Below are 23,028 nucleotides of genomic sequence, written 5' to 3'. Positions count from 1 at the left end.
AGGTTGTTCCAAACATCTTCATAGGCTGCCTGTTTCCAAAACAAAGCCACAGCACTGTAATTATAATTTGACAATAAACCAAGCTAACCAGCATTTGACCCAACAACATCTCAGCTCCACCCAGTCTGCCAGGCCAGACCCTGAAAGCTGTATAAAACAAGAACACAACAACAACAGTCACACACACTCACAGAAAATTCCCCATTGAAGGTATTCATGTTGTTATACTTTTAACGAGTTGTTGGCATTTTTCCCCCCATAGAAAAATAAAATTACTGAGAGCGGTTAATGTCAGTCCTGTTGGCCCTGTCATTCCACAAGTGGCCTTTTGCCTTGTAAGCGATAGCCTGAGAAAGGGCAGCAATCTTATCACTGGAGAGAGCACATAGAGAAGAGAGCCAGACTGCATGCAAAGAAGGCTGCTTGGGAAGGAATGAAACACACACACATCTGCAAAGAGATAATTACACTGATAAAAGATTAAGATTAATGAGATAACTATGGGGGAAAGAAAATCTAAATATATTGTTCTGATATCAAATATGGAGGACCAAAACTGCCAAGATCACAAATAAGTAAAGAACTAACCAAATTAGTCAATGTGTAAAATATTATGCCATTAAATACAACAAATAATATAATCAAAATAAAGGTAGGTATTACTTTACAAAATGTTATATATATATTTTTTCTATTTATTTAGCCTATTTTGTTTCCCTAACCTCATTTATTTCTGTATATGTTATTTATTTTACTTTTGCACATCATCTATGCATTTAAAGTATTACTAAAGTAACATAAAAATAATTGTATATAATAATTAAGATATTAATTAAAAATAGATTAAATTAAATAGACTGCATTTATTAACATTAATATTTATTTATTTATTTATTTATTTATTTATTTGTTTATTTATTATTAGGGTATTTTACAATAGAACAGTTTACAATACAATACAATACAATACAATACAATACAATACAATACAATACAATACAATAGTCAGACTATCCTTTACAGTATCAAGAAGGACAGAACGCAACAGATTGAGTGCCAAAATAATAAGCAGCACTGCTTCAAAGTTTGCAGAGCTAACTACAAATGTAAAAAAAGAAATTGCAGCTTTAAATCAACTACGCTTAATAAAGCAGCATGTCAAATTCTATAATTAAACACATATATGTATAACTGTGTAACATATGCATCCTAGTGTTATATGACTTGCAGCACTCTGATGCTCAAGCTCTTGTCATATCTCAAGTGGATGCTGTGTTAGTCCTGGGAACTCTAAACAAAGATAAAGCTGCCGTTCCTGATGACTGGAGAGCCGCTGTAGCACTAGAGAGTGCCAGGACGGGGAGTGGGGACTTGAGATAGACAAGGTGGGTGAGGGATGGTTTCACAGAGGATGCGGATATGAAGAAAAGGTAGGCTGTGGTTCAGTATCTGTGCATGGGGATTAACTGATATCATAGGCAACATTCTCTCCTCCAGTCCAGATACTTTGGAGACAGACAGTTCAAATTCCTTGTCTGGATGTTATTCTCCATGCAGTAAGACATATTCCTGGTTATGAGCAAGTGGAGATTAGTTAGCTTGACTTTTTTTTTCTAAATTGCTTCATTGTTTAGTTTGTCTGCCTGTACATTTTATTCGGTACTTAATATTGGTCTGTAAACAGTGGACTGCAAAATTTTAATAACACATTGATTAAGTTTGCCCAGTGACACACTTTTGTAAGCCTCATTTTAATCGTTCTTTTAATACAAATATAAAGATCTTATTTAATTCTAAAAGTCCCCTTTTTGTATGTAAGTGCATGAATGGCTTTTATGCCCCGTTATATCTATGATGTGCTGATTGTGAGTTGAATAGACAAGATAAATTCCACACAGTGTACATGGTTATTGTGCATATACATGTAAGTATACACATACAATGAATAATAATATCTGCAAATACATCTACATTTTCTAGAATATGATCATGTTGCAAAGCCCAAAATAAATATTTGTAGATGTGTGTGCATGTAAAAATAAGGTTAATGGACAATTGCTTATATTTTCTTCATATTGCATAATCACGTTTGTACATGCTACATTCAATGTAGACATATAATGCATTTTATTTGAGTTAATTGTTTAGCTAGATTTTATATTGTATGCACTGCTTTAGTTGGTAAATTATATGCAGCCTTATTTTCTCTCTCTCTCAAGTAACTGAGCCTAAAAGTTTTACTAACAAATTAAATGCATTCAGGATTTAAATCACAACACGAGTGCCAAGTTCAGTTTTGGCTTCTGTTATAAAAAGTGCATTAAACACAAAGATCTATAAACGGGTGTGATATAAAGAGCCCACTACTGGGAACTATGACAGTGCTCCATCTCCATGGTTACTCTGTTGTGTTTGTACCAATCAATTGTTCTTCATCTTCAGCTGCTTTCACACAGACAACTGAAAGCCTCAAGTCTTCATGAGTCAGGAGCCAGCAGCAATGAATAAATGGGTAACTTATTATGGTATGTATCCATATCATCCCGAAACAACAGGAGCATTATAATCACATCCAGATGGACTCCTGCTCTTCGATAGTGTTGTGTTGCTCTTTCTTGTGCTGCGCATGTGGTCATATTTTGCACCTGCCAAGCAGCTGAAGGAATGACAGAAGTCTCTTTGGTCGGATGATTGACTGTTGGATCTTCTGCAGGAAATAAATTACATGATGTATTGAAATACAGTAAAAAAAAAAAACACTCACATGTGACAGAAAGAGCGCATCACTGATGAGTGAAAAAAGTCTGCTACATACTATTAGTTATGAATATAACCCCCGAAGATTAGTGCTTTTTAAAAACAAATAAATAAACCTTTTTTTAATCAATTGACTTAATGTAAAAGAAAATACAATAAATATTAGAGAAAAAGCAGATACTAAAATCCACACTAAGTTAAAATTTCTTTTGTAAATTTATCTAGTAATATCTTACATTTCCAATTTTATTAATAAAAATAAATGTGGATATTGTAGGCATATAAAGTAACTGATGGCTTGGTCATCGTTTCTTTTTATAAAACATTAATTCTCTTTCTTATTTTGTTGGTTTGTTATTTTTGTTGGTTAAGTGAACATGCCCAATACAGTTATAATAAAGGTCGTCAATGTCACCGTTATCTTAGAACATACACGTCAAATTTCCTTTCTTCAAACTTTCCTTCCCTAAATGTAAGTGAATTACAAAAAAAAGAAAACTTTACCAGACAAGATTAAAAATATTTGAAAACTGGACATGTAAATGATGTTTACTATTAGGTCTACACTTCACATAAGCGGAGATGTTAGAATTACTAAATTACTTAAAGAAAAAAAAACTTCTATACCAGAGCAATAACTGAAAAAAACAATATACAATAACACAATACAGACCCACTATCCACGAACCTATTCAGCTGCTTCTGAATGCAAATATCTAATCAGCCAATCACATGCCAAAAAAAAAAAAGTTGATTTAAGTGACTTTGAAGGCAGCATTGCTGTTGGTGACAGATGGACTGTTTTACGTTTTTCAGACACTCCTGATCTTCTCAAATTTTCTCAGGAATTTACAGAGAACAGTCCAAACTGAAAAGCGAAATAAACATTTCCCTGGGTAAAAATGCCTTGTTGATTGCAGAAGTCAGAGGGGCGTGGCCATGCTGAAGGCAAGAGGAATTCTAAGCCAGTTTCTCAACCCAGCCCATCTGATATCAGTAACCACAACACATTCAAAGTCAATTAAAAGTCGCCTTTCTTGCCCGTTCCGATGCTCGCTTTCAACTTTGAAATGAGACCACTTGGACAACAGTAATGATAAATAATTGCAAATAGAGCACGTTTACAGAATTTAATGTCATTTTTATAGAGCACCTCTTATTTTAAGAAAAGATGGGCGAGACGATTTTTGAAACTAACTGCAAATTAAGCACACAATATTTAATATCTGTATTTTACCATTTTGATAAGACATATTTCAGTACTCCAAAACACTTTTATTAGACAGCCAACATGCTTACAAGTAGTAAATCCAGGTTAGTGGATCATAATTAAACATCACTCTGTGGCAAACGCAGAGTTCAGCAGGCCATCAAGGAAGAAGTGACGTGCATTTCTGCAGTGTAAAGATTCACAAATCATTTTCTCCTTAATCTACAGTCACACAAAGCACCAGGAAAATCTTTGGTGATGATCTCAGATGATTCTGACGCTTATCACCCAGTTCCTCGTGATGTCCTCCATACCATCAACCCTCTGTCCTCCTCACAGTTTCTTCCTCAGCTTGCCTTTCTTATGGCCACCCCTTCCAAAACCTGACTTTTTAACTTCTCCGAGCCACTTTTTGTTCTTGGAGCGGAGCTTCCTCATCCCCCCGCCCTGCAGGAACTGGTGCTTCTGCTTTTTCTTGCGCTGCTTCATGATCTGATCCTTTGTTTTCAGCTCCGAGCGTGCTTTGTGGTCACCGGAGCTCTGTACGTTTGGACCTCGTCGGCCACGGCCACGACCTGGGAGAGGCACGACACAACAAAGAGGTTGGAGGTTATAGCTCGCAAGGCTGGAAGAGGGACTTGAAGTATTTACCTTTAGAGTTGAGTTAAAACATGGTGGCTGATGGTCTATATTTAACATGTTTGTGCTATTCATTTTGATGCCTTCCTACCTCTTGCTGGCTTCCTGCCTCCTCCGCCTGTTTCTCCATCTGATCCAGATCCTGTATCATCAATCTTGTATTTTTTCTTCCACTCCTCATAACTGACATGTTGTCAAGTGATACAACATCTTCACAGTACAGCTTAATATTGTCATAGGAGTAGAGAAGAGGGTCATTGAGAGCAGCACACAGAGAAGCTTTTTGTTGGAAGGATACAAGTTCTTCCTGTTCTTCTTGTTACTGATAACCTGACCGCTGTCTGTTTTGATCTTCTTCTTCTGGTCTTCTTTTCCCGTTTCTCTCACAAAATGCTTCCTCTTACGGTCCCTAAAAAAAGAAGGGGGAAAAAAGACTTTAAATTATAGTTTGAAATGACCATTTGGTGGATACTGAGTCAAACATAGGGAAATTTGTACCATTTCATCATTTTCTTCTGCTGGTTAAGGCGATCGCCTTCATCTCCCATGAGATCAAGGACAGCTGAAGAGGCCTGCTGTTCAAAAGCACTGCCCTCTCCACCGAGACTCAACCTGTCGACGCATAACACGGGACAAAACAGCATAAAACACAAAGCCATTCACATTTTTTAAAGAAACAGATGCAACAGTTTAATGCCTCACCCTCTCTCAGAGTCAAAGTCTTTAGGTCTGTAAGGGATATAATACTCTTCATCTTTGCCTGACTGCCTCTTTTTCTTGGTCTTTGGTCGCTCTTCGCCATCTTCCTGCTGACCTCTTCTTTTACCACCTACCACTTCTGAAAACACCCCCTGGTGGAAATAGAAAGAATTACATGGTACAAAGTGACACAGCATGATACAGAGATCCTACTATCTTCCTCTTCTAGTTTGTATACAACATCATCTACATCAAAACTGCACTTTATTTTGCTTCTTCTTCATCAGACAGCACAAACAACTTTCTCATTTTGACTCAAATATTGGTTTTGAATGAAAATTCTGCAACAATCCTGGGTGTTTATTCAACTTGTGAGCAGGTTTTCTAATCCACCGTACTATTATTATTGACACTAGTACATGTTCGTGCTGCTGGCAAACTAATACACTCAAGAACATATAGCAAAGGAAAGAAGTGAAAAGTAGGTCTTGCCTACATAAATAAACATAAGACAGTTGTGAAACTTTGACATAGTAACATCTGCAGTAATATTTACACCTGTGATGACATCTCACCAGCATTAGCCTTATTTTGAAACCAAGATTGTTTACACAGACTTTGTAATTGCAGAGAAATGCTCCATTTATTTTGGTCATTTCATTTTTGAGCAGGAAGCTCACCTTTCTTGTTATAGCCTTTAGACGAATAGAGAGTTTTCCAATTAAATACATATTCTTTAAATAATGTTCCCTCTTATAAAAAGTAGGATAATTTAAAAAAAAATTTAAAAAAATGTATTATACCTCTATTACTTAGAAAAAAACTGTTTTTTTTCTGTTGTCTGTTATATAACGTTAGTGATGCTCGTTTCAATTCATTTCTTAATCAGCTAAACAGGTCAGTTAAGAAACAGTCAAATATTAAGTTAAATTTGAAAACGGTTTAAAAAAAAATATCTCCATTCCAAAATGTCACATGACAATCTCATTGGCTCACGGAGTTATGATGTCACTACACGATCCTTTGAAGTTTTTCCTTAAACAGGGGTGACACACAGCAGTTTTTTAGTTCGTGTCTTCGCAGCATTTGTGTTTGCAGCCTTCACGCGTTCACCACAGAAACTTTTGGAAACCTTTTCAGAGTTGTCGTGTACAACCTTCAACATGTATCCAACAAGACACCAACCAAGGCAAAAAGATTACGCCGCTTCTCCTTCCTGTCGTGGCCAGCCAAGTGACCTCTTAGCCGTCCAAAGGGCATTACATGACAGTAGGAAGGAAAACTACCATCTCCAGAATAAAATTCAACAGATTGAAGAAGAGAAACTTCAACTGGAGGAGAAGTGTAGACAGATGGAAGCGCAAAATAAGAACCTGGAAGAAAGACAAAAACGCCAGCCCGACATAAATATTATTAATGAGGGTTGGGGAATCAAGTTTGGACAAGCCCGAGAGCAGATTGTCTTCCTAATTAAGGAAAACAAGCAAAAGAGCGTGGAACTAAAGGAGATGTCCAACCAGCTTAGAGACAGCAAAGCTACGGTTGAGAAGACAGAATGGGATCTCCAATATATGGACCAAATGAATCGGCTGCTCCAAACAAACTTCGATGAAGCTGTGAAAAAAAATAAAGAAATCCTCCAACAGAAGGAAGAACAGGAGAAAAGGCAAAGAGACATGGAGCACAAACTCAAAGTCACGGAGGAAAAATACAGAATGCTGAAAGAGAAGGTGGATGATACTCTGCGCCAAAACAAAGACCTTCTTCAAGAGAAAAAGCAACTAGAAGGGGAAAAAGAAAAACTGGACAAACAATGCTCGCACATGCAGAAAAGGATGGAGCAAATGGCGAGAAACAACTCCGAGCTCACTAAGGGGATATTGTTGGAATACAACAACTTGAAGCGCAAACACACTGAAATGCAGGCGCAAAAGCAAGAACAAGACAACATACATGACGACCTGCAGCGTACGCTCCAAGATATCCACAAAAGAAATGAGGAGCTACAAGACATGTACAAAGAAGTACAACAGAGAAACGCAGACATGCACAAGGACAAGATAATGCAGGAGGAAACATCCGAAGAGCTCAGGGAAAAGCTTGAAGAAAAACAAGCAACCTTGGAAGAGGTGGAGAAAACATGCAAGAAGCTTGAGAAACAAAACGTAGAAACCATCGATGAGTTGAGAACCCTCATCCTGGAAAAAAAAGCTCTTGTAGAAAACTGCATGAAAAAGAAGAACAAACGCTTCCGCTGGCCCTGGAGGAGGAACTCTACTGCTTCCTCAGCAGGTGTAGCCTCGTCTTGCTCCACCTCTGTTCACCTCCCCAACCAGTCCCGGCAGTTGACTGTCCCCTCCTGAGCCTGGTTCTGCCGGAGGTTTCTGCCCGTTTAAAGGCAGTTTTTCCTCCCCACTGTCGCCTAGTGCGTGCTCAGAGGGGATTGTTGGGGTTTTCTCTCCTCTACCTTGTTTCATTATTTACTTAACGTTTTGTTCTTACTTCATTTTACCTTGTTTCATTATTTACTTGTTAACGTTTTGTTCTTACTTCATTTTACCTTGTTTCATTATTTACTTCTTAACTTTTTGTTCTTACTTCATTTTACCTTGTTTCATTATTTACTTGTTAACGTTTTGTGCTTACTTCATTTTACCTTGTTTCATTATTTACTTCTTAACGTTTTGTTCTTACTTCATTTTACCTTGTTTCATTATTTACTTCTTAACGTTTTGTTCTTACTTCATTTTACCTTGTTTCATTATTTACTTCTTAACGTTTTGTTCTTACTTCATTTTACCTTGTTTCTTTATTTACTTGTTTAACTTTTTCTTTTTCAACTTATTCATAAAACAATAAACAATTGAATTTATCCTTTGAGTATTTTTCATCGAATCTTTTCATCTATAACTTTTTCAAACATTCATATCATCTTCTTCTTGAAACCTCATAAATGGTGAAGGAAAAATCCTGGAACATGGTTTGAAACACTGAAATTGTTTCAGCTGAGACCGGCAAAGTCATACGTGTGTGTGTGTGTGTGTGTGTGTGTGTGTGTGTGTGTGTGTGTGTGTGTGTGTGTGTGTGTGTGTGTGTGTGTGTGTGTGTGTGTGTCACCGGTGACACGGTGTCACTGGTTAGGTCATCATGTTTAGGCTCATTCACTCGAAAAATTATTTAGGCCAAATCTTTAAAACTGTATCATTGCATACACATTTTCAATTCATTTCAATCGCACAAATGCAGAAATAATTATTTGCAGTATCTTATCTGATTTATTTTGAGAATGTCATGCCTGATCATTTGCACCCACACCACCAAAAATGGGGGCAAAAGGGAGGAGATCGCATTTAATCGGTTATAACAAGAGGTCAGAAATATAAGAGCTGTAGAAACCTCTGAATCTCAGCTATAAGCTCATGTAAACCATTTCTACAATCGCCAAACAAAGCAAAGTCACCAAACAGTTAAAAGAGCAGTTAGTCACCATGAATCTGTGGACAGGTAATATCCACACTTTCATTTATGATTTCCTGGAGTTCAATGTGTGCTTAATCCTTAATGAAACTGATGTAAACCTGCAACTACAGCAATCCAGGGAAGAAAGAAAGAAGCAATACTTCACCCATGCTTACTTTTAAATCACTCTCAACCTTTTCTGTAATGTCGCAGTCAGCAGTAGTGGTGGGGTTGGTTGGCTGCTGCAGCCTGCTTTCTGCAGCTCGGTCTTCTCTCTGCTTGCTGAATTTGTCCACTAGCCGAGTGTCACTAGCCGAGATGGACCGATCCGATATTACGTATCGGTATCAGTCCGATACTGACCCAAATTACTGGATCAGATATCGGTGAGAAATAAAAAATGTAATCGATCCATTAAATATCAAAAAAGCACCCCACAAAACTTGCCACACGGCGTAACTCGGCTCATAACCGTAGAAGTATGCATCACGTGATGGTGTATTTCTAGCAGTGGCGGCTCCTGAAAAAAATCTCAGGGGGGGCAATTTTTATGATATCGACTAAAATGACCCATTTAATGAGTACATCAAACAACACAATTTTAATTTAAATTTAAAATGAACAACCATATTCTGGCCATTTGTATAGATTTGTAAAAATGAACATGAACAGATTTTTTTTTTTTTTTTTGAATGAATGAAAAATAACTATTGAAAACAACAACTGTAAACTGATTGGGGGGGTGGGCTAAAGAGAGAAAGAGAGAGGGATGGAGAAAGAGAGTAAATATGGTTAAGGGTTCTTATTTGTACAAGAACTTTGCTCGTCTGTCTTTCTGAGTGGCAAATTTCTCGATGACCCTGGTGTTGAAATCAGGAAGTTCTTGTGTGAGTTTTTTCTCTATGGACAGCATAGCCAGAGCGTTGAGCCGATCCTGAGCCATATTGTTTCTCAGGAAAGTTTTTATCCTCTTTAAAGTAGAGAAACACCTCTCCGATTCTGATGTTGTCATTGGTGTGGTGATGAGGATGTTAAGAAGACTTACAGTTTCGGTGAATGTGTCTTGAAGGTTGTTTTCCATCAGAACCTGATAGAGCGCCAGCGCACCACTACAACTCTGAAACTCCTCGTTGTCGTAGATCAGGGACAGTTCTGTTTTAAGTCTGGCTTTGTCCAATGAGGGATAGGCTTCCACTGTGGTTTGTAGTGCTGCATCTGGAAAATTTTTGCTGTGTTGTTGGAACAAGTCTCCTTGCAACAGAGTGGCGCTGACAAGGTGCTTGGTGAAAGAAAACCTCTCCTTGGCATGGCTCATAATGGTGTCGCACACCTATCCAATAATATATAATTGGTAAGAGTTAGATTCAGTGGTAAGACTTTGGCACATGTCTCATGTTAATCATTATTCTGAAAAAAAAAATCTGTCCATAACAAAACAAAACAGTCATGACCACTATATCAAATGACATCTGACAGCATCGTCATTAGATTTTATCTGATGATCCGATTTAAATCAGACCAAGCAGCTAGTGCTTACCTCCAGTGCCAAATGGTGTTGCCTGTCTTCCCCCAATGTTCTCCGTCTCTTTGTGGGTGGGTCTTGAACAGGTCCCCTGTACTCCTCATCCACAACCAGATTAGGAAGTGCCTCCCTGATCCAATACATAAGTTTCATTAATGGCTTCTGAAAACTGAATAGGGATATATTAACCAAACACAAACCAAACAAAGGTTGTGTTCTAATTACCGGGAATTACCGGATTTAATTAATAACCGGACCTGGTTTAATGGCTGGGGGAAAACCAGTGCAAGTAAATAAAGGCCCTGGCCATAATTTCAGGAAATAGCCTATGGTATAGGCTACATCAAATCATTACTGGGAATATACTTCATCAAATATACTTAATCAAATATTTTTCATAAAATTACTTCAAAGGCTGATATAAATCAAAATTATCTGAATTCCATTAAACATTTAAATCACAGAACACAGAATATATGCAGAGAATTTGATAGAATCTATGCATAGATAATTAACATTTATTCTAGGTTACATATTTATGCTTTTATGCCTACCTGATAGCCTGCATGCGGCTGATGAATGTCTGGGTGATCCCTGCGATGGTGACAGAATCGATGTTTCTCTTCTGTAGGTGGTTATACAGCATGTCTACATGTGGCATTATCTTGTGAAACAAGGCCAGGAAAAAACAGAAAGCTTCGTCTTCCAGCATTCTCACGAAACCACCGGCATCTCTCTTTGTAGGGGCATCAAATCCTTCACTGTTACGGATGGTCTGAAAACACCTCACCAGATCGTCTTTATGTTCATACACTGTATTCACAGCACGACTGTTGAAGTTCCAACGGGTTGCCGATGCACTTGGAAGTCGGTGCGCCACCACCTCGTCAAGCACTGCAGTCCTCTTGCTCGATTTAGTAAAAAAAGAAGCGAATCCTGCTATGTCGGAAAAAAAGTGACTGATTTGAGGGATGTGGGAGGTTGCTTGTTGCATTACCAGGTTTAACTGATGGGCATAACAATGTACGTAGTGAGCGTTAGCATAAATGTCCTGTATCTTACGCTGCACTCCTCCAGTGGTACCCCTCATTACAGCGGCCCCATCGTAGGCCTGGGCGATCAACTTTCTCTCTTGTCCCTGGGGGAGGATGAAGCGCAGCCTCTCCGATAAGGCACTGGCTATTGCATCTGCACAAGCATTGGGTAGCTTGATGAATTAAAAAAAAACGCTCTTGAATACGGTTTCGTTGGTCAATGTATCTTAGCACCATGACTAACTGACAGTGTGTAGAAATGTCAGTGGTTTCATCAGCTTGAATGGCTAAAAACTTCGCTGCCTTTACTTCTTCCACGATCCTTTCTCTCAGAACTGCCAACATGCAATCCAGGATCTCGTTCTGGACTGTTTTCGAGGTGCCTTTAAATACAGTAGCATTTTCAAGGTGTTGCCTCAAGTCGTGATCAATTGATGCCATCAAGTCGACTAAACCTCTAAAAATCCCTGGATTGTCTGAGGAATCACTTTCATCATGTCCCCGCATTGCTAGCTCAAAAGCACCACAAAACTTAATACAATCGATGATTTTAGATAAAATATGACGGTTTTTATCTACCTCTTCGTTGTGCCTTCTTAAAGCAATCCGATGTCCATCATCTAGCTGCGCCGCTATGCTAGTTTTCCCTAGCACAGCTAGCTTTACACTGTTGTCCATATGAACTCGTGAGCTTTCACGTTTTCTGCAGGGGCGCAATTTTAAGCGCCCCCAAACCATTTAATTCAGCGACGCTGATAGGTCAAATATTTATTATTTTCCCCTGGCAACCATTTAATGATAGGCTATTTCGCTGCATATCAAGGGCGCTTTGACGAGCGCCCCAGAAGAAGAAAAACACCGTTTGTTGGTTGAACTTTAATGAGTCAGCTGGTGAAAATGTTAAAATACGCCTGGCTGTATATGGGCACACACATAGTAAAACTATCATTGATGAATTTTTTAAAAATATATATTTTTACTCCTCCACATTTGGGGGGGCGGAGCCCGAGCGCCCCCTATGGGCCAGCCGCCACTGCCCCACACCCATGCAAGATTATTATTTGCTGACTTTCATTCAATACAATTCAACCCTTCTTACTTGCTGACAGGCTTTACAATCATTTCAAGCTTGACACTAGTCTGGTCGGCTGGGTGACAGACTTTCTGACTCATAGGTCACAATGCGTGAGGGTGAATCATGTATTTTCTGATGTGCTCACCTCCTCTACTGGATCACCCCAGGGTTGCTGCCTCTCTCCCCTTCTGTCCATTCTGTACACGAATGAGTGTCGCAGCAATTTCACGAACAGACACATCCTGAAGTTTGCTGACGACACAGTGATCGTCAGCCTTCTAGTGGGGGACGAGTCAGGCCATGGACAGGTTGTAGATGATTTTGTGAATTGGTGTGATGAGTCCTTCCTTTCACTTAATGTGTCAAAAACTAAAGACATGATTACTGATTTTAGGAAGTCCTTTTATAGCTCATCACCCACTATCATTAAAACTGCTGATATTGGGATCGTTGAGAGTTATAAATTTCTAGGTGTGGTACTTGACCATAAACTGTGTTTTGAATCTCATGCTGATGCCACTACTAAAAAAGTTCAACAAAGATTGTTCTTTTTAAGGAAAATGAGATCTTTTAATGTCTCATCTGAGATGTTGTCTTTGTTTTATAGACGTTTTATCGAATCTGTGATGTCTTTTTGTATCGCTGCCTGGTTTGGTAACCTGACGGTGAAGAATAAGAATCAGTTGGGACTTCTGGTAAAAACTGTTAGCAAAATTTCAGGGCGCTGGCAAGATGGACTTTTGGCCATTTACAATAGAAATGTGCTTAGAAAGGCGCTTTCTATTATTAATTGTTTGAACCATTCACTTCACAGTGAGTTTGAGTTGTTGCCTTCCGGCCGCCGTTTTAGCGTACCTGTGAGGAAGACTAAAAGACTCCAGGTCTCTTTTATCCCCACTGCATCTTGTCTCCTCAATGGCAAATAACTGTCCTTGGACTTTCTATCACTATTATTGTCATTATTATTTTATAGTATTGTTCTGTTTATTTATATCCTGCTGCTAAACTAATTTCCCCTTGTGGGACAATAGAGAAATTGAAAAAATAAACCTTTTTTTAATCAATTGACTTAATGTAAAAAAATATATATACAATAAATAATAGAGAAAAAGCAGATACTAAAATCCACACTGTTAAAATTTCTTTTGTAAATTTATCTAGTAATATCTTACATTTCCAATTTTATTAATAAAAATAAATCCGTTTTAGTTCAGTTTTCAGTTTTATTTGTCATATGCAAGTTAGCACAGGGTCAACATTGCAATGAAATGTGTTTGACGAGCAGCAGTCACTCAGCAGCATGGTACAGTATAAGAAAATATAATAAAATAATAAAAAAAAATAGAAAAATAGTAAGGAGCAAAATATTAGAGAGACATGGTAAAAGAGAAAAGATGACTAAATATATATGTATCTATAAATATAAATATATGTACACTAGTGATTAAATAAGAAAATCTTGAAAAGAAATATGACGGGAGGGCAGATGGGATATTGCACAGGAATGAGCAGCAGAAAATCACAGTATTGCACTTTTAAATATAAATATCAATAACAATAAAGTGGAGTGACCAGTGCAGATTAAACAGAGTACTTGTGAAGCTGTAGGGTAGCTTCTGAGTGCGTCCTGTGGACTGTGTTGTGTGGGTTTAAGTGTTGTGGTTGAGGTGTCGTATGGCTTGGTGGTAAAAACTGTTTTGTAGTCTTGTAGTCCGAGCAGACAGACTCCTGTAACGTCTGTAACGCCAGCTGATGTGCTGGGTGGCTGTGGTCCTTGATGATGCTGTGTGCTTTACGGAGGCATCGCTGAAGATAAATGTCCTGAATGGCAGGAAGCCTCGTGCCAGTGATGTGCTCTGCTGTCTTCACCACCCTCTGTAGTGATTTACGGCTGCTGGCAGAGCAGCTTTTGTACCAAACTGTGATGCAGCTGGTCAGCAAGCTCTCAATTGCACACCTGTAAAAATTTGAGGTGATGTTGGCGTTCATGCCAAACTTCCTCAGCCTCCTCAGGAAATAAAGCCGCTGGCGAGCTTTCCTGATAGCAGTGTCTGTGTGAAGGGTCCAGGAGAAGTCCTCTGTGATGTTGACTCCAAGGAACTTGAAGCTGCTGACCCTTTCGACCTTGACACCGTTGATGTGGCTGGGCTGGTGTTCTCTGACTGGTCGTTTCCGGTAGTCCACTATCATTTCTCTAGTTTTGCTGATGTTGAGAGTCAGGTTATTTTCCAGACACCACTCGTACAGTGCCATCACCTCCTCTCTATAGGCCGTCTCATCATTGCCTGTGATGAGGCTTATGATGGTTGTGTCATCCGCAAACTTGATGATGATGTTGGACTCGTGTTTAGCAACACAGTCAGGGAATATAGGAGGGGGCTAAGCACACAACCCTGTGGCGTACCTGTGTTTAGGATGAGTGGTGAGGAGGTGTGCTTACCAACTTTCACCACCTGGGGCCTGTTTGTGAGGAAGTTTAGAATCCATCTGCAGATAGGTGTTTCCAGCCCAAGGTCGACGAGCTCCGCGGCAAGTTTTGAGGGGATGATGGTGTTAAATGCCGAGCTGTAGTCGATGAAGAGCATCCTTGCATATGTATTCCCTTTCTCCAGGTGAGTGAGGGTGGTGTGCGTTGCCAGGGCGATGGCATCCTCTGTGGCTCTGTTTGTCCGATAGGCAAACTGAAGAGGGTCCAGTGTGTCAGGGAGGGAGGAGCAGATGTGACCTTTGACCAGCCGCTCCAGGCACTTCATGATGACGGATGTCAGTGCAACAGGACAGTAGTCATTCAGACAGGAGACCACTGACTTTTTGGGAACGGGATGTGGATATTGTAGGCATATAAAGTAACTGATGGCTTGGTCATTGTTTCTTTTTATAAAACATTAATTCTCTTTCTTATTTTGTTGGTTTGTTATTTTTGTTGGTTAAGTGAACATGCCCAATACAGTTATAATAAAGGTCGTCAATGTCACCGTTATCTTAGAACATACACGTCAAATTTCCTTTCTTCAAACTTTCCTTCCCTAAATGTAAGTGAATTACAAAAAAAAGAAAACTTTACCAGACAAGATTAAAAATATTTGAAAACTGGACATGTAAATGATGTTTACTATTAGGTCTACACTTCACATAAGCGGAGATGTTAGAATTACTAAATTACTTAAAGAAAAAAAACTTCTATACCAGAGCAATAACTGGAAAAAACAATATACAATAACACAATACAGACCCACTATCCACTAACCTATTCAGCTGCTTCTGAATGCAAATATCTAATCAGCCAATCACATGCCAGAAAAAAAAAGTTGATTTAAGTGACTTTGAAGGCAGCATTGCTGTTGGTGACAGATGGACTGTTTTACGTTTTTCAGACACTCCTGATCTTCTCAAATTTTCTCAGGAATTTACAGAGAACAGTCCAAACTGAAAAGCGAAATAAACATTTCCCTGGGTAAAAATGCCTTGTTGATTGCAGAAGTCAGAGGGGCGTGGCCATGCTGAAGGCAAGAGGAATTCTAAGCCAGTTTCTCAACCCAGCCCATCTGATATCAGTAACCACAACACATTCAAAGTCAATTAAAAGTCGCCTTTCTTGCCCGTTCCGATGCTCGCTTTCAACTTTGAAATGAGACCACTTGGACAACAGTAATGATAAATAATTGCAAATAGAGCACGTTTACAGAATTTAGTGTCATTTTTATAGAGCACCTCTTATTTTAAGAAAAGATGGGTGAGACGATTTTTGAAACTAACTGCAAATTAAGCACACAATATTTAATATCTGTATTTTACCATTTTGATAAGACATATTTCAGTACTCCAAAACACTTTTATTAGACTGCCAACATGCTTACAAGTAGTAAATCCAGGTTAGTGGATCATAATTAAACATCACTCTGTGGCAAACGCAGAGTTCAGCAGGCCATCAAGGAAGAAGTGACGTGCATTTCTGCAGTGTAAAGATGCACAAATCATTTTCTCCTTAATCTACAGTCACACAAAGCGCCAGGAAAATCTTTGGTGATGATCTCAGATGATTCTGACGCTTATCACCCAGTTCCTCGTGATGTCCTCCACACCATCAACCCTCTGTCCTCCTCACAGTTTCTTCCTCAGCTTGCCTTTCTTATGGCCACCCCTTCCAAAACCTGACTTTTTAACTTCTCCGAGCCACTTTTTGTTCTTGGAGCGGAGCTTCCTCATCCCCCCGCCCTGCAGGAACTGGTGCTTCTGCTTTTTCTTGCGCTGCTTCATGATCTGATCCTTTGTTTTCAGCTCCGAGCGTGCTTTGTGGTCACCGGAGCTCTGTACGTTTGGACCTCGTCGGCCACGGCCACGACCTGGGAGAGGCACGACACAACAAAGAGGTTGGAGGTTATAGCTCGCAAGGCTGGAAGAGGGACTTGAAGTATTTACCTTTAGAGTTGAGTTAAAACATGGTGGCTGATGGTCTATATTTAACATGTTTGTGCTATTCATTTTGATGCCTTCCTACCTCTTGCTGGCTTCCTGCCTCCTCCGCCTGTTTCTCCATCTGATCCAGATCCTGTATCATCAATCTTGTATTTTTTCTTCCACTCCTCATAACTGACATGTTGTCAAGTGATACAACATCTTCACAGTACAGCTTAATATTGTCATAGGAGTAGAGAAGAGAGTCATTGAGAGCAGCACACAGAGAAGCTTTTTGTTGGAAGGATACAAGTTCTTCCTGTTCTTCTTGTTACTGATAACCTGACCGCTGTCTGTTTTGATCTTCTTCTTCTGGTCTTCTTTTCCCGTTTCTCTCACAAAACGCTTCCTCTTACGGTCCCTAAAAAAAGAAGGGGGAAAAAAGACTTTAAATTATAGTTTGAAATGACCATTTGGTGGATACTGAGTCAAACATAGGGAAATTTGTACCATTTCATCATTTTCTTCTGCTGGTTAAGGCGATCGCCTTCATCTCCCATGAGATCAAGGACAGCTGAAGAGGCCTGCTGTTCAAAAGCACTGCCCTCTCCACCGAGACTCAACCTGTCGACGCATAACACAGGACAAAACAGCATAAAACACAAAGCCATTCACATTTTTTAAAGAAACAGATGCAACAGTTTAATGCCTCACCCTCTCTCAGAGTCAAAGTCTTTAGGTCTGTAAGGGATATAATACTCTTCATCTTTGCCTGACTGCCTCTTTTTCTTGGTCTTTGGTCGCTCTTCGCCATCTTCCTGCTGACCTCTTCTTTTACCACCTACCACCTCTGAAAACACCCCCTGGTGGAAATAGAAAGAATTACATGGTACAAAGTGACAAAGCATGATACAGAGATCCTACTATCTTCCTCTTCTAGTTTGTATACAACATCATCTACATCAAAACTGCACTTTATTTTGCTTCTTCTTCATCAGACAGCACAAACAACTTTCTCATTTTGACTCAAATATTGGTTTTGAATGAAAATTCTGCAACAATCCTGGGTGTTTATTCAACTTGTGAGCAGGTTTTCTAATCCACCGTACGATTATTATTGACACTAGTACATGTTCGTGCTGCTGGCAAACTAATACACTCAAGAACATATAGCAAAGCAAAGAAGTGAAAAGTAGGTCTTACCTACATAAATAAACATAAGACAGTTGTGAAACTTTAACATAGTAACATCTGCAGTAATATTTACACCTGTGATGACATCTCACCAGCATTAGCCTTATTTTGAAACCAAGATTGTTTACACAGAGTTTGTAATTGCAGAGAAATGCTCCATTTATTTTGGTCATTTCATTTTTGAGCAGGAAGCTCACCTTTCTTGTTATAGCCTTTAGACGAATAGAGAGTTTTCCAATTAAATACATATTCTTTAAATAATGTTCCCTCTTATAAAAAGTAGGATAATTTAAAAAAAAATTTTAAAAAATGTATTATACCTCTATTACTTAGAAAAAAAACTGTTTTTTTTCTGTTGTCTGTTATATAACGTTAGTGATGCTCGTTTCAATTCATTTCTTAATCAGCTAAACAGGTCAGTTAAGAAACAGTCAAATATTAAGTTAAATTTGAAAACGGTTTAAAAAAAAATATCTCCATTCCAAAATGTCACATGACAATCTCATTGGCTCACGGAGTTATGATGTCACTACACGATCCTTTGAAGTTTTTCCTTAAACAGGGGTGACACACAGCAGTTTTTTAGTTCGTGTCTTCGCAGCATTTGTGTTTGCAGCCTTCACACGTTCACCACAGAAACTTTTGGAAACCGTTTCAGAGTTGTCGTGTACAACCTTCAACATGTATCCAACAAGACACCAACCAAGGCAAAAAGATTACGCCGCTTCTCCTTCCTGTCGTGGCCAGCCAAGTGACCTCTTAGCCGTCCAAAGGGCATTACATGACAGTAGGAAGGAAAACTACCATCTCCAGAATAAAATTCAACAGATTGAAGAAGAGAAACTTCAACTGGAGGAGAAGTGTAGACAGATGGAAGCGCAAAATAAGAACCTGGAAGAAAGACAAAAACGCCAGCCCGACATAAATATTATTAATGAGGGTTGGGGAATCAAGTTTGGACAAGCCCGAGAGCAGATTGTCTTCCTAATTAAGGAAAACAAGCAAAAGAGCGTGGAACTAAAGGAGATGTCCAACCAGCTTAAAGACAGCAAAGCTACTGTTGAGAAGACAGAATGGGATCTCCAATATATGGACCAAATGAATCGGCTGCTCCAAACAAACTTCGATGAAGCTGTGAAAAAAAATAAAGAAATCCTCCAACAGAAGGAAGAACAGGAGAAAAGGCAAAGAGACATGGAGCACAAACTCAAAGTCACGGAGGAAAAATACAGAATGCTGAAAGAGAAGGTGGATGATACTCTGCGCCAAAACAAAGACATTCTTCAAGAGAAAAAGCAACTAGAAGGGGAAAAAGAAAAACTGGACAAACAATGCTCGCACATGCAGAAAAGGATGGAGCAAATGGCAAGAAACAACTCCGAGCTCACTAAGGGGATATTGTTGGAATACAACAACTTGAAGCGCAAACACACTGAAATGCAGGCGCAAAAGCAAGAACAAGACAACATACATGACGACCTGCAGCGTACGCTCCAAGATATCCACAAAAGAAATGAGGAGCTACAAGACATGTACAAAGAAGTACAACAGAGAAACGCAGACATGCACAAGGACAAGATAATGCAGGAGGAAACATCCAAAGAGCTCAGGGAAAAGCTTGAAGAAAAACAAGCAACGTTGGAAGAGGTGGAGAAAACATGCAAGAAGCTTGAGAAACAAAACAAAGAAACCATCGATGAGTTGAGAACCCTCATCCTGGAAAAAAAAGCTCTTGTAGAAAACTGCATGAAAAAGAAGAACAAACGCTTCCGCTGGCCCTGGAGGAGGAACTCTACTGCTTCCTCAGCAGGTGTAGCCTCGTCTTGCTCCACCTCTGTTCACCTCCCCAACCAGTCCCGGCAGTTGACTGTCCCCTCCTGAGCCTGGTTCTGCCGGAGGTTTCTGCCCGTTTAAAGGCAGTTTTTCCTCCCCACTGTCGCCTAGTGCGTGCTCAGAGGGGATTGTTGGGGTTTTCTCTCCTCTACCTTGTTTCATTATTTACTTAACTTTTTGTTCTTACTTCATTTTACCTTGTTTCATTATTTACTTCTTAACGTTTTGTTCTTACTTCATTTTACCTTGTTTCTTTATTTACTTGTTAACGTTTTGTTCTTACTTCATTTTACCTTGTTTCATTATTTACTTGTTAACGTTTTGTTCTTACTTCATTTTACCTTGTTTCTTTATTTACTTGTTTAACTTTTTCTTTTTCAACTTATTCATAAAACAATAAACAATTGAATTTATCCTTTGAGTATTTTTCATCGAATCTTTTCATCTATAACTTTTTCAAACATTCATATCTGTCGTTTATCTTCTTCTTGAAACCTCATAAATGGTGAAGGAAAAATCCTGGAACATGGTTTGAAACACTGAAATTGTTTCAGCTGAAACCGGCAAAGTCATACATTTGTGTGTGTGTGTGTGTGTGTGTGTGTGTGTGTGTGTGTGTGTGTGTGTGTGTGTGTGTGTGTGTGTGTGTGTGTGTGTGTGTGTGTCACTGGTGACACGGTGTCACTGGTTAGGTCATCATGTTTAGGCTCATTCACTCGAAAAATTATTTAGGCCAAATCTTTAAAACTGTATCATTGCATACACATTTTCAATTCATTTCAATCGCACAAATCCAGAAATAATTATTTGCAGTATCTTATCTGATTTATTTTGAGAATGTCATGCCTGATCATTTGCACCCACACCACCAAAAATGGGGGCAAAAGGGAGGAGATCGCATTTAATCGGTTATAACAAGAGGTCAGAAATATAAGAGCTGTAGAAACCTCTGAATCTCAGCTATAAGCTCATGTAAACCATTTCTACAATCGCCAAACAAAGCAAAGTCACCAAACAGTTAAAAGAGCAGTTACGTCACCATGAATCTGTGGACAGGTAATATCCACACTTTCATTTATGATTTCCTGGAGTTCAATGTGTGCTTAATCCTTAATGAAACTGATGTAAACCTGCAACTACAGCAATCCAGGGAAGAAAGAAAGAAGCAATACTTCACCCATGCTTACTTTTAAATCACTCTCAACCTTTTCTGTAATGTCGCAGTCAGCAGTAGTGGTGGGGTTGGTTGGCTGCTGCAGCCTGCTTTCTGCAGCTCGGTCTTCTCTCTGCTTGCTGAATTTGTCCACTAGCCGAGTGTCACTAGCCGAGATGGACCGATCCGATATTACGTATCGGTATCAGTCCGATACTGACCCAAATTACTGGATCAGATATCGGTGAGAAATAAAAAATGTAATCGATCCATTAAATATCAAAAAAGCACCCCACAAAACTTGCCACACGGCGTAACTCGGCTCATAACCGTAGAAGTATGCATCACGTGATGGTGTATTTCTAGCCTTGCTACCAAACCAGCATTTCATCTCCGAGGAAGTTATCCCAGAGAGAAGTAAAGCAAGTGTGCAAGTTCATCTCTGAATGTCTATAAAGTGTTCCCATGTTAAGCTTAACAACAGATATATGGAGCGACTGCCTCTCTCTCTCTCTCCTGCTGCTACTTCAATCGTGAAACTGCTTAATGATCAGCTGATCGGCTTTTCTGTTGTGAGTCTGTCTCTCTTCTTTGTTTTTGGCCAACTTCTCACCAGAAAGAGGAAACCAGCGGCTGAACAACAGCACCACTATTAAGCTTGATAAGCTGTTGTTAGAATTTATTTAATATTACTTTCTACACCAGGATCCTTTTCTACGTAGCTGACGGCTGGTAACTGTGCAGGGGCGGATCTAGCAAAGTTTAGCCAGGGGGGCCGATAGGGCATGAACAAGGAAAAGGGGGCACAAAGACATACTTTTTCTTTCTTATTCTCATTTAAAATGTCTAGCTTTTAATAAATAATTATCTGACTCTTACACCCAAAGTTTTAATCTGATGTAAAATATAGGGAAGATACCATCTGTGCAGTCTGCAATTCTGTTGAAGAAAGATGTTGAATCTATTAAATTATTCTTGAAAAATAATTTATTTCTGTGCATTTTCCCCCCTGCATCAAATTAAATTTGATTACATCGATTAAGCATCATGAGGTGGAGGGTGGTTCCCTATTTTTATTTTATTTTTTGCTCGGAGTTTGCAACCCTATTAGTTAGGTTGCTTAATATTTCTGCTAAGTACTCTTTAAAATACCAGAATAGGGAGGATGGAGTAGGTTTAAGTTTATTAGATTGATCAGTGTTGCTGAACTATGAAATATTTTGGGCGCAGTGTATTTTTTACCTACAGGTATAACAGAATAGCTTTAGTGTTGTTATTTATTTAAACTTGAGTATAAACTTATACAAAATGCAGCAAGATATTAAAAAAACGTTTTATTGATTAAAAAACACACTATATCGGATTCATATCGGTATCGGCAGATATCCAAATTTATGATATCGGTATCGGTATCAGACATAAAAAAGTGGTATCGTGCCATCTCTAATTTGTACCAATCTATTGTTCTTCATCTTCAGCTGCTTTCACACAGACAACTGAAAGCCTCAAGTCTTCATGAGTCAGGAGCCAGCAGCAATGAATAAATGGGTAACTTTTTATGGTATGTATGCATATCATCCCGAAACAACAGGAGCATTGTAATCACATCCAGATGGACTCCTGCTCTTCGACTGTGTTGTGTTGCTCTTTCTTGTGCTGCGCATGTGGTCATATTTTGCACCTGCCAAGCAGCTGAAGGAATGACAGAAGTCTCTTTGGTCAGATGATTGACTGTTGGATCTTCTGCAGGAAATAAATTACATGATGTATTGAAATACGGTAAAAAAAAAACAAAAAAAAAACACTCACATGTGACAGAGCCAGCGCATCACTGATGAGTGAAAAAAGTCTGCTACATACTATTATGTAGCAGACTTTTTTCACTCATGAGGCTCTGATGGGCTGCTCTTGTGGCGACCTGCAGCAGGTGTTTACTGGCTTTTTCTTTTTGTTTTTAACTTTGTTTTAACTCTGTTCTTAACCGTGGTTTTAACTTTTTATGAGGTTTTTTTTTTTTTTTTTTGCCGAGATGGAGAACTTCTACACCTTAGTTTTATT

The 23,028-nt window shown here is 39.0% G+C and overlaps 4 protein-coding genes across 4 annotated transcripts; 2 read left to right on the top strand and 2 right to left on the bottom strand.

Annotated features, from left to right (window-relative positions):
• Positions 1-6,395: 6,395 nt before the first annotated feature.
• Positions 6,396-7,668, top strand: LOC147325977 (uncharacterized). Its single transcript, XM_086302559.1, has one exon. It carries the CDS (start codon positions 6,469-6,471, stop codon positions 7,666-7,668), a length of 1,200 nt encoding a protein of 399 aa, XP_086158685.1. The 5' UTR covers positions 6,396-6,468.
• Positions 7,669-8,854: 1,186 nt separating this feature from the next.
• On the bottom strand, positions 8,855-11,498 carry LOC147325976 (zinc finger MYM-type protein 1-like). Its single transcript, XM_086300779.1, has 3 exons — positions 10,841-11,498; positions 10,302-10,416; positions 8,855-10,094 (listed from the first exon to the last, which is right to left on the bottom strand). Exons 1-3 carry the CDS (start codon positions 11,374-11,376, stop codon positions 9,567-9,569), a joined length of 1,179 nt encoding a protein of 392 aa, XP_086156905.1. The 5' UTR covers positions 11,377-11,498; the 3' UTR covers positions 8,855-9,566.
• Positions 11,499-13,602: 2,104 nt separating this feature from the next.
• On the bottom strand, positions 13,603-14,798 carry LOC147325975 (uncharacterized). Its single transcript, XM_086302558.1, has one exon. It carries the CDS (start codon positions 14,646-14,648, stop codon positions 13,977-13,979), a length of 672 nt encoding a protein of 223 aa, XP_086158684.1. The 5' UTR covers positions 14,649-14,798; the 3' UTR covers positions 13,603-13,976.
• Positions 14,799-18,588: 3,790 nt separating this feature from the next.
• On the top strand, positions 18,589-19,865 carry LOC147325974 (uncharacterized). Its single transcript, XM_086302557.1, has one exon. The coding sequence runs from the start codon at positions 18,666-18,668 to the stop codon at positions 19,863-19,865; it is 1,200 nt and encodes a 399-aa protein (XP_086158683.1). The 5' UTR covers positions 18,589-18,665.
• The last annotated feature ends 3,163 nt before the right edge of the window (positions 19,866-23,028 follow it).

This window comes from Aulonocara sp. 'chitande type north' Nkhata Bay, linkage group LG7 (genome assembly GCF_057382095.1).
Source record: "Aulonocara sp. 'chitande type north' Nkhata Bay isolate Kocher_YH1m ecotype deep benthic linkage group LG7, A_spYH_male_GT1.1, whole genome shotgun sequence".
NCBI lineage: Eukaryota > Metazoa > Chordata > Actinopteri > Cichliformes > Cichlidae > Aulonocara > Aulonocara sp. 'chitande type north' Nkhata Bay.
This window is presented reverse-complemented; position numbering and strand designations above follow the sequence as displayed.

Coding starts and splice junctions, on each gene's coding strand:
- LOC147325977 (XM_086302559.1), top strand. CDS start 6,469: ATGTATCCAACAAGACACCAACCAAGGCAAAAAGATTACGCCGCTTCT.
- LOC147325976 (XM_086300779.1), bottom strand. CDS start 11,376: ATGAGGGGTACCACTGGAGGAGTGCAGCGTAAGATACAGGACATTTAT. Junction 10,417..10,840: donor AGCCGCATGCAGGCTATCAG/GTAGGCATAAAA, acceptor GTATTGGATCAG/GGAGGCACTTCCTAATCTGG. Junction 10,095..10,301: donor AACACCATTTGGCACTGGAG/GTAAGCACTAGC, acceptor ATTATTGGATAG/GTGTGCGACACCATTATGAG.
- LOC147325975 (XM_086302558.1), bottom strand. CDS start 14,648: ATGGCACTGTACGAGTGGTGTCTGGAAAATAACCTGACTCTCAACATC.
- LOC147325974 (XM_086302557.1), top strand. CDS start 18,666: ATGTATCCAACAAGACACCAACCAAGGCAAAAAGATTACGCCGCTTCT.